Genomic DNA, 10,251 nt, shown 5'->3' with positions numbered 1-10,251 from the left:
TTCCAAAAATAGCTAGCCCTGGGCAATTAAAATGACAAAAGAAAGAAAAGCTCGGAATTCGTCTTTGTTTGGTTAACGCGAGTCGGGCTGTCAAATTTCATGAATGAACCCCAGAGCGCATTTGAAGAAGTCAAAAAGTGGAAAAAAAGATGGGAAAAAGCAACAACCGCATATGAAAAGCCAGTGCACAGAAATAGAAGCTTCGTCGAGTTGGCCAGCGAAATGTGGCGAAAATAGCAAAGAGCCAGCCACAAAATAGGCGAAAAATAGCTTCACGAGCTGCCAAATGGCGCAAACTCAACCTATACTGCATCCCTTTCCTTTCGATATACCCATCTCACTTGCACCCGATTACATTTGATGAATGAAAAGCTTTTTGTTTTGGCTTTGCCGCTATCTGTGAGTCGCGTGGAAAACTGCCCAGATTTGGGAAAGGGACACGAGGCGGTGTGGAAAACTCCCGCTGATGTCGCTGTAGTTGTAAAATAGCACCAACCTCTGACGTCCCCGCATAGTAAAAGCTTGTAAGTGGGAGGAAGTGGGGGCTTCCTGACTTCCTAGGGAATGAGTAGCACTGGCATCTCGAGCGTCACATGTCTTTTTTGGGCCGCATGACTAATATAGGCAAATGGTAAGAGAGTCGCAGGACGTGAAGCACATTTGGCGACATGCCAGAGCAGATACGCATTCTTAAACAACATTTTCTTGAACTCAGAGAAATTTTTGGTTAGGTTTTTGGTTTGGTTTTTGATTGTTATTTAACTTGTTAGGCTAAAAATTTTTAGAAATTTTATTCTTTTAATAATTATGTAAAGATAGCTCTTTATAGTTGATAATATCATCAGCAAGAATAAAATAAGAGTTTTTAAAAATTCAAAATATTGTCAATATAAACTAAACATAAATGTTTTCTTTCAGTGCTACTTACTTAACTGGAAATGTCTGATTTTTACCGGTAGATGAGTTGATGTCGTCACTGAACCGATGGATACGCAGTTGAATGATTCACGAGCGAGTGCAAGGAGTGGGTGTTAAACAGAATGTTGCGACAAAGGAAAAACTTTTCTTATGCCAGATTGAACTAAAAGTAGAAGTTTACAAGTGGAAGAGACTTTTATGATTGTTTTGGCCAAATGTTGGGCTATCTTTAGCGTGGGCCAACAACGTCACAGCCGGTGACGCTACGATGTTTGACTTGATTTTTTCTGGAGGATAGACAAACATACCACATGCCACATCACCCACAGCATAATATATGTGTACACATATAGATAGATATAGATAGATATCCTGTGCCCAATTGGATGTTTTCTCGCCTTGGGCGCACGCCTGCCATCTAACGAATGTGGCATCATTAGTTTTGTCATAGTCATAAATCATACGCCCCGTGGAACGCTATGTAGCCGGCAGCACGCCAAGGAGGCAAGTACGAGCGATATTGCGGCAGGACTGCATTGCTAATAATGTCACGTAGCACAGCTTTTGACAGTCAAGTGTCACACACACACCACCACCATCATACTCCAGCCGGAATTCCAGATTAGGGGCTGCTCAACATAGCCAATTATGAGGGCAGTTGCCCGGATCTGCGGTGTGGCAGAAGTCTCACCCAAACCATTTACATACATCTTTTCTAATCTGGAGCAGAAGCGCAAAATTTAATTACAAAAACTGTGCTCAAAATTATGCCAAAACATACGCAAGGACGAAACGTGGCGGCCATACAAAAATAAACAGGAAAATGGCAAGAGGAAAAACTCATTTCGCAGTGTTATCGCCGCCCGGCAATCAGAGCAAACCGCCCACGAACGAATCCTTATCCTTGTCCTTGGCAGGCTAAGACATTTCCTTTTTGTGTGTCGGCAAATGAAGTGCAAATTATGCCAACGGCCAGTTGCAGGGAAAAGCGCGGAAAACAAAGTGCTTTTCGCGTTGCCCCCAAAAAAGTATGCCATACTCACACAAACACACACATACAAATGAGAGGGATTTTCATAAGGGGGATTTCTGGCGAGATTACATGGCAAAGCATAACTTTATTGAGGTTGGCCTGGATCCTACATAGCCCTCCCTTAACCCTCTAATGTTTTGCGCGTGGCATTGTCAGGGAAATCGGCGCCATTTGAAATGGTCGCGTGTAGTCGGTAGTTTGTGGCAACCTCGCTTTTTGCCGGCCTTTGTGGCGGCCTGATAGCATATCTTGTTGCGCATTTGTCCATGTACCACGGTCAATGTTCTCGCCCTGGCCAGTGTCACCCTGACGTCAGCGTCCTCCTGGGAACCCCACACCCTATACTTAACCACCCACCAAGGCCAAACAAAACGGGCGTCCATTGTCGCGTGACGCACAAGGATATCGAGTCCTTTGATTGTCGTCGTCGTCGTTGTTCTGCCTTAGATGATTTTAGCTATGGCCCGTCTAGCTTTCGCTATTTACTCTGTCACGTGTTGGCCCAGCCAATTAGAGTTATAGTCCGATTAAGAGAGAGCCAGGAAGAGAAAGCCTAAAAGCTTTGAAAGCTTTTACTTAGCGGGTTCATAAACCATGTTGGGAAAAGTAACTTTGGGGTGGAAAAAATACAGGACCGGCTTACAGGTCTGTTTAAATACACCTTTAAAAGATGTCACTAAGTTAAAAAAGAAAAACTTCAAAAATGTTACATTGGGATTAAAACTTTTATCGATTTATTATATCAACTTCCATAAGATCTTGGTTCGTCAGTGATTCAAAATGTTGGACAGTTCTTAGCTGAATTCACGTTCTGGGAGCCTTGACTAGACATGCCACATTATTAAAAAATGGGCTAGAAACGGGTGATCTTGTTGTGATCGGGCGAGGGCGGCAACGAGGATACCGAAGACCGGGATGGACTCTGCTGGGGTCGTGGAGGAGGACGTTGGGGATTGATATTGGCATTGGCCTGGCGGAGATTGGCGAAAAACTGCTGTCGACGTGGTCCACCTCCTCGCAGGGGTAACGTGGGAATCTCACTGGGCGACTGGTGGTTAACCTCCTCCTGCGAACAGTGACGCATGGCAGGATTAACGCACTCGTAGACACTCTGTAAAAGGAATTTTGTAATAATGTTTCATTATCATCCTTAACTACCAACCTGTTCCGATGAGTACTGATTGTTCTGGGCAAACGCCAGCGAGGTCAGTGATGGCAAGGCCTGGGCAATATCCGACCGCTCGATACCCCTTACGATAAGGAAGGTGCGCGGTATCAGGATGCCCACTAGTACTGCCCAGCCAGAGGCCTGAAGTCCTAAGGGAATGGCAGCATCACGCCACTCATCTCCAAACAAGGATAATGCTATCCAGGCAACCCAAATGACCATAATAAGAACCGATCCAATGACAATAAGTATTCCCTCGCGATAATTCCGTTGGGATCGGTATATAGAGGGTATCAAAGCGCCCACACAACATAGTAGCACGAAGTCATAGGCCAGTAGGCCCCACAACCAACGGCCATAGTAGATATTCTCGCAGGAAACTGCCTCCGAGGCCACGTGCATCACGACCAGAAGTTGCACGGACATTCCCACTTGAGCGACGACACTGAAGGCGCAAATCACTGCCTGGATATAGCCATTAACGTGAGACAGAAAGCCACCTTCGGAGCCAATTGAAGCCAACATCACGGCTCGGCAGAGGAGCAGGGAGAACACGAAACAGTAGACCAGTGTCATAATGAACACCCTCACGGCGCACAGGGTATTCAAAGTCTGGGCATCCTCGAAGGTCACATGTGAATTCCGCTGTTCACCCACATATTCTATTGAAAAGGGTACAAAGGAGCAGAAGACCAGGATGAGGGAAAGCAGAAGTAGGATGGAGGTAGCTGGATTGCCTTCGAAAACATCGCCCAAGGAGATGCGCACCACAATGAACACCAGAATGGCCAGCGTGGCAATCAGGCCCAATATAGCAGCCGTCAGCCCAGTTGCCACCCATGTGTCCATCTTGATGCGCCAAAACATCACAGATTCGCCATCGAAAAGGAATGGATATCTTCTATTATCGCCAGCACTGTATTGGCAATTGAAGACCTGACCAAACTTGGTCTTTAGCTCCAAACTGGTGTGATTATCCCTATTGTAGTGGTAGTAAGTCGTCACATTGGTCACAAAGTTCTGCGAAGCAATCTCACGCAGTTCGGTACGGGATTCACCCGTAATCTTATCCAGGGTTAAGACTTTTTTCTGATACATCTGAAAGTTCATGGCTGTTCCCAGTTTTCGCATTACCAGCAGTGACAGGATCTCAGCCGTTTCGTGAGCCTGACGATACTCCGATGTCCTCCAATCCTCGATGAAGTTTAGGAAGTTAAAGCAACTCTCCAGCACATACAGATCATGTTCTTCATCTCGCTTACAGTGCTTGGACAGGGATCCACGTAGCCAGTTCATTAGGTCGATAATAGAACCAGCGAAGCTTAGGACTCGCGATGGCACTACACTTTTCCCGATTAGAATCTCGTCAAGCGAGGAGGGTGTAGCGTCCAGTTCGGTGGTGGTGCTCAGGTCGATTTCGTTCTCCATTAGTACAAAGGCTCTGTTTGGTAAATCTGAGAAATATTTAAGAATTGGTATAAAGGAACAAATAATGATATGATCTAAGCTATTACTACTAAACTTTGCTCACCTGCCAAAAATTCATCGTCCGTTCGATCGGTGGGCACGGAAAACAGAGTGCCATTTTCCTTGAAGTGACTGGCCAGCTTATTGCCAAACATTATGTAAACGTTCTCGTCACTTTTGAAGTGCATCAGGCACATGTGCTCTTGACGGGCTGCCTCCATGAATTCGTTGTACATCTCCAGAGTTTCGGTGGCAATCTCCACGGATGCGATTTTCTCCCCCCACGGCATCTGATGCAGCAAATGCGCCACTTTGGGAAAGAGATGGGCTCGTGTTCCTGGTATTGGCCAGATATTGTACTCTAAGTCCTTGATAACCGACTCTAGTTGTTTGTACAGCTCCCAGTCGAGGAAAATGCCCATGGAGTACGCAGTGCATTGCTGCAAAAACTGAACCTCTTGGAGGAGAACATTTTCTGCCAAGCTGGCGTTGTCAATGCTGATTGCTCGAATTCCTGAATTCAAGTTAAATAAATATGTATTAAGGTTTAAGCTGAATGAAATGTAGTTGAAATGCATTTACAAACCAATTTCAAAGTCTGCCATTATGAGATTCGCTTGGTTCACTCGATTGATTACGAACAATGCGGAGTCGGGATCCTTGGTCAGAACACTGAGCATCACATCGCCTTCGAGTATCTTGACAAACTCCTCCTGTTTCCGTATCACCATTCCCTCATCCGGACTGTTGATGGTCAACTGTAGACCATTCAGACATATTTCCGGCACTAAGCTGGCAGTTGTTCCACTGCTGGACATCTCAGTTGTGGATGAGATGAGTGGAGCCAGTTGACCATCAACAGAACTGGAGCTGAAGATGCCATCATCGGTGGTTTGGGTCACCGTTGTTGTTGGTGCCTTTGTGGTAATACTGATGGGCTTGGCCTGTTGACTTGTGGGCTGCGGTTTGGTTATTCGAAGGGGAGCTGACTTCTTGGTGGGTGATGTCACATCTCCTCCTTGACAGTCCAAGATGCAGAGCAATGTGACTAGGATGTATAGAAGACCTGGAAAATGGGAATGCACTTTGAGTATTTTAAACGAAACAGAGGTTAATTTAATATGTAAGATTAAAGATGTCAAAATGACTTAAGGAAAGAAAGTTCTTTAACTTTAAATCTTTACAGCAGGTTCCCATTCTAGTCCAAGTATAAAAAGCTAATTCAATAATAAATTTCAGCAGAAACCTACTGACAACTCTTTCTTAAAACATAAATGCCATTTTGTGAAGAATTAAGCACTTGAAATGTTCTGAGAACCAATAAAAGAAGTCTCCTTAAGTTGACATTTATTCCATGGCGTTTCACTTCTGCCTTACAACATTTGCTGAGCACTCACCCACTGGTAATGGCTTCCTCCGGCCAAGCTGCCACGAACTCATGACCTTCATTTTAAAACTTTAATGGTTTTTAATTAAATACAAAAATTTCCGTTGATAATAAAACGATTTTCCAGTCTTTCCTTCAACATTTACTGATAACTACTTGCATTTTATCTGCAACGGAAAAAGAGAAGAATGTAAGTTGGCTGTTAACCATTTTGATTATTTCTGCGAACTTCTGAACAATTTTAGTTTTAGGTTTTTGCTTATTTTTTCTGGCCACTTTAAGCATTTGCCGACTGCGTGGAGAGTGTTGCACTTTAATCGCATTAAAAATTGTCACACTAACACAGTTTCCACTTTTCCTTGTCCGTTTCTTCGTGATTTTCCCCACTATCAGTGCAAAGTAATGCGCTGGAAAATATATTTCTTTTTTCGCATATTCTCTCACTTCGGGAAAATCAATACCAAATTTTTTTTTCTTGTTTGTAAGTTGAATTGTGGAATTTATGGCACCGCACTTATTACACACAGATTCACGCAATGAGCCCTCTGACAGTCTGAGCTACAATAGTTTTGCTTATAGCCATGGCTTCACAGTGGCCAAAAAAAAAGAAACACAAATTGAACGCCTCAGTGATTTTAGGGTCAATTAAACGATTCTCGTTTTATATTTGCCCAGTGATGTACGCAGCACCCAAACCATATATTTTATTTGTCCGTGGACAAGCAATTTGATTTGTAAGCCCCTGTGCTAACGGGTGCAGTATTGCAGTTGGCCCGCACAATGCAATTATGTTCTATTCGATTTTTATTTTTTCTAGCTTTTTTTGTATTCTTTTTTGAACCCAACCCCTAAGAACCGAAGGCGGAACACTGATGTGGCAATGTTTTGCACCTGTTTTGGCCGTTTTGTTTTGACTAACTTGGCTTAGGCCCGGCACTCGCTGGTTGTTATGGTGATTGACTCAAACTGTCACTCGGCAATTGAGTGGTTTTCTCTCGTCGGGTCGAGTGTACATTTTCCCATAATTATAAAAATAAATATGTGCACCCCGAAGCCAGTTCAAATATTGGTCATTGCAATTAGCCAACTTGGTAGGCAAAAGTTTCGAGTTACAGGGCGAACAAAGGGGTTGGCCTGTCAAAGGTGCCGATCAGTAAATGCAATTTTGGCCACTCTTAACTACGAAAGTCCCCTGTCAGTTAGCACAATATTTGCCATCAAAATGTTTCATTTAATTTTATGGCTTTCCAATCTAAACTGGGTTCAGCTGAATGCTGAATTGGAATATCCTTGAAAATAGAACCCACACACTATGGGCCTTCGGCTTTGACATTCGTATGGTGCGTTTCCGGGTTTCGGGGCTTTTGCATAACACTTTTAATCCATGTCAAAAGCAACATCACTCAAAAAACTGCAAATTGCATTTGGCCACATTGCGTAAGTTTAATTTAAACTAGAACCCTGTGGGATTTTCCAACTTTTATTCCCCGAAAAACATTTTTAAGCTTAACTTGTTGGTTTATTTTAACAGCGTTTTATATTTTATTCTTTTATTTTAGCAGAAACGCATCAATATGTCACCGACGAACCACGTTCACGTTTAAACTGTTTTGGCCAACTGAACTAGAGGAAATGTGGCAGAGCCGCGGCAGTCGTAAGCCCATAAAAATGCAGCTGCAGGTTAGGGTTAGTGGGGGTGGTCTTAGGTCTTATTTTCCACTCGACTCATTTTTACCCGTTTTGGTGGGTGATGCCTTGTTCTGGCCAGCTCAGTTTGTTCATGCCTTGCAGTCAATATAATATGCAGTTATTAGTGACACCAATGGGCATTACTAAGCCGGGATTGGGTTTGCCAAGGGCCAAATAGGTCAGTTTTATGCTCAGGGGTTATATTAAAAGAATAAACACATTATTTATAAATTTGGAACGTATATATTCATGATCCCTAAAATAAATTACATAAATACTTGTACGCACGATACGAGCCATACTTGGTTTTTGATATGTTTCCAAAATCTGTGATCACTATTTTTGGTGTTTTACGTTAGGATTTTATGGCATTCCAAATAAAATAATAAAATAAGTTTAATGATTACTTGCAAAGGGTAGCTTATCCCTCAATGTCAATTGAATTGTCTAATCCGGGTTATAAATATTAATCTATGTATAGCTCATTAACTTTACTGACCATCTCCGGCACCCTTGTTGGCCGCCCTTCGATTCGATTTGGGTTTGGCCCGGGTTGTGATTGCTCCATTTGGATACTTGAGACCGCAATCGTCATCATCGCTGCAGGTCGAGATGTCCGAGGAGAACTGGATGTCATCAACTTCAGTGTAAGTCTCATCCATACTGTCTATAGGAGTTCCGCCATCGGTGTCTTCGTCCTTTTTATCACCCTGACAACCTGCAATGTTGCGGGAACTCTTAGCTCCCTGCTCACAAGATCCTGCGTTGGACATTTTCTTAGATATCAAAATGTCCTCTAAACTGGGCAGCTGATCAGCAGCCATTTGGCCACCCATTTCCCTCAGCTGCACCTGATTGCAGTAGCGTTGAATGTGATCCAGGACGACGCGAACGCCCATGTCAGAGGATTTTATATCTAAACTGTGATCCGAAGATGTTTTGTTACCTATAATACTCGACTGCTGAAGCTTTGGATTGGTATGATAGGCACCGGTACTCTTCTGCGTCTCGATGTGATCTTTCTTTGTGCCACTGGAAACTTTGCCATGATTTTTTGCCCCTTTCCCCCCTTTATGCCTCAAATTCTCAGATGGTTTGCATCCCAAGTTTTTGCTGGCCGATGCTGCAGCAGCTAAATTCGCCTTCGAGAGATTGGCCATGTCTGGATTTGGCTTGCCATTCATCAGCGATTGATGCTGATAGAACATTTTATCGTAATCGGACTTCATGCACAAGTAGCGGAAGTGACGGGAGTTCTCCTCGCCGTAGAACGCTACTTCTGTTGGGGTTATTAAATAGTTAATAATTATCTATAATCAGGAATAAATAGCTTACTGCTGTTGACTTGTTCCTGCAGTTTGTCCAGGCTTTCGTTTGTTTGCTTCAATTCGCCCGAGAACCTATCGATTTTATGGCTCAGATCCCGAAAGTTCTTGACTAGAGCATCCGAAATGGTATTCTAAGTTAATATATATTTTACTTTCTCAATTTGGTAATTGGAAATATATAAAATGAACTTACTCCTACGGCCGTTTGAACGGTTTGGCGAATCAGCTCGAAGAACTCCTCGGGATCGTCGTCCTTCTCCTCATCGTCATCGGCTGTACTCACGTGCAGCTTGCTCGTCGGGATCGGCTGTCGTCCACGCAAGTGCTTCTGATGCGGATGCTGGGGATGCGGATGTTGGTGGTGCTGCTGTTGCTGCTGCTGCTGCTTGAGGTGGCTGTGGTTGGACAACTGCTGCTGATGGAGCTGATGCTGCAGTGGATGCTGCTGAGAATGATGCATTCCCCCGGATAGCATTTGCATCTGATGAGCATGATGCTGATTGTGACGACGCATATTTCCCATATTTCCCTGCTGAGGCATTAGCTCCTTGTCGGAAAACTCGGCACTTTCATCCATGGGATAGTTGCTTCTCTGGGTATTTCCCTTTCCGTGATGCTGCATTCGATAACCGTCCTTTGGCTTGGACATATTATAGCCACTATTGTTCATCTTGCTCTCGGCTTGGCCAAAATGCACAATCTTGTTCATCGGCGGCTGACGGGCACTGGCCTTGTTGGCCATATTGTTTCGCCTCGAGGACATGGCATTATAGGGCGACGGCTGGGCGTGACCGGGAATCATCTGCGATGGCGATGCCTGCGTCATCGAGCTGGGGGCATTCCGCAAATTAGCCGCCGTTAGCGGAAGATTGGTCGTGATATAGTAATCGTTTTCGGTTACAAAACTGCGCTGCGTGCGAGAATCCTGTTGCCGGGAGCTAATGGTTCCTCCACCGCCAACACCACCACCCGGACCCGATCTTTCAGCTCGCATTGTGGTTGTTTTGGTCATACCTGCATGGGATATTGCCACTGATTTTACCGGATGCAATGCATCCATCTTGGATCCATAAACCTCCTCGATTCCCTTGCGACGATTTGGGCGTACCATTCTCATCGAAAGGCTTTTGTTTCGCGAAGTCGAACACAATATTTTTTACAATTTTTGCCTTGGGCTTTGTTGGCCTTGTGATGTGTCAATAAACGAAAATGCTCAATAATGTATAAACTTTACTTTTAATATTTTACATTTATATTTGTT

At 44.0% G+C, this 10,251-nt stretch overlaps 2 protein-coding genes across 4 annotated transcripts; both read right to left on the bottom strand.

The window, feature by feature from the left end:
• Positions 1 to 2,662: 2,662 nt before the first annotated feature.
• On the bottom strand, positions 2,663 to 7,579 carry LOC108113640 (protein bride of sevenless). 2 transcript variants are annotated; one of them, XM_017224309.2, is made up of 6 exons: positions 7,485 to 7,579; positions 5,984 to 6,140; positions 5,173 to 5,652; positions 4,651 to 5,100; positions 3,114 to 4,573; positions 2,663 to 3,062 (listed from the first exon to the last, which is right to left on the bottom strand). In XM_017224309.2, the coding sequence occupies exons 2-6, from the start codon at positions 6,033 to 6,035 to the stop codon at positions 2,805 to 2,807; spliced, it is 2,700 nt and encodes an 899-aa protein (XP_017079798.1). In that variant the 5' UTR covers positions 6,036 to 6,140; positions 7,485 to 7,579; the 3' UTR covers positions 2,663 to 2,804. The 2 variants fall into 2 exon arrangements, with proteins under 2 accessions (XP_017079798.1, XP_017079799.1); XM_017224310.2 differs by lacking the exon at positions 7,485 to 7,579 and adding an exon at positions 6,318 to 6,612.
• Positions 7,580 to 7,889: 310 nt separating this feature from the next.
• On the bottom strand, positions 7,890 to 10,251 carry LOC108113533 (myb-like protein Q). 2 transcript variants are annotated; one of them, XM_017224126.2, is made up of 4 exons: positions 9,184 to 10,251; positions 8,998 to 9,121; positions 8,162 to 8,941; positions 7,890 to 8,109 (listed from the first exon to the last, which is right to left on the bottom strand). In XM_017224126.2, the coding sequence occupies exons 1-4, from the start codon at positions 10,105 to 10,107 to the stop codon at positions 8,084 to 8,086; spliced, it is 1,854 nt and encodes a 617-aa protein (XP_017079615.1). In that variant the 5' UTR covers positions 10,108 to 10,251; the 3' UTR covers positions 7,890 to 8,083. The 2 variants fall into 2 exon arrangements, with proteins under 2 accessions (XP_017079615.1, XP_017079616.1); XM_017224127.2 differs by having other exon boundaries at positions 7,890 to 8,941.

Source organism: Drosophila eugracilis, unplaced genomic scaffold, assembly GCF_018153835.1.
Source record: "Drosophila eugracilis isolate 14026-0451.02 unplaced genomic scaffold, ASM1815383v1 contig_367, whole genome shotgun sequence".
NCBI classification, from domain to species: domain Eukaryota; kingdom Metazoa; phylum Arthropoda; class Insecta; order Diptera; family Drosophilidae; genus Drosophila; species Drosophila eugracilis.
This window is presented reverse-complemented; position numbering and strand designations above follow the sequence as displayed.

Coding starts and splice junctions, on each gene's coding strand:
- LOC108113640 (XM_017224309.2), bottom strand. CDS start 6,035: ATGAAGGTCATGAGTTCGTGGCAGCTTGGCCGGAGGAAGCCATTACCA. Junction 5,653..5,983: donor GAGGAAGCCATTACCAGTGG/GTGAGTGCTCAG, acceptor CCCATTTTCCAG/GTCTTCTATACATCCTAGTC. Junction 3,063..3,113: donor ATCAGTACTCATCGGAACAG/GTTGGTAGTTAA, acceptor TTCCTTTTACAG/AGTGTCTACGAGTGCGTTAA.
- LOC108113533 (XM_017224126.2), bottom strand. CDS start 10,107: ATGAGAATGGTACGCCCAAATCGTCGCAAGGGAATCGAGGAGGTTTAT. Junction 9,122..9,183: donor CCGTTCAAACGGCCGTAGGA/GTAAGTTCATTT, acceptor ATATTAACTTAG/AATACCATTTCGGATGCTCT. Junction 8,942..8,997: donor GCAGGAACAAGTCAACAGCA/GTAAGCTATTTA, acceptor TAACCCCAACAG/AAGTAGCGTTCTACGGCGAG.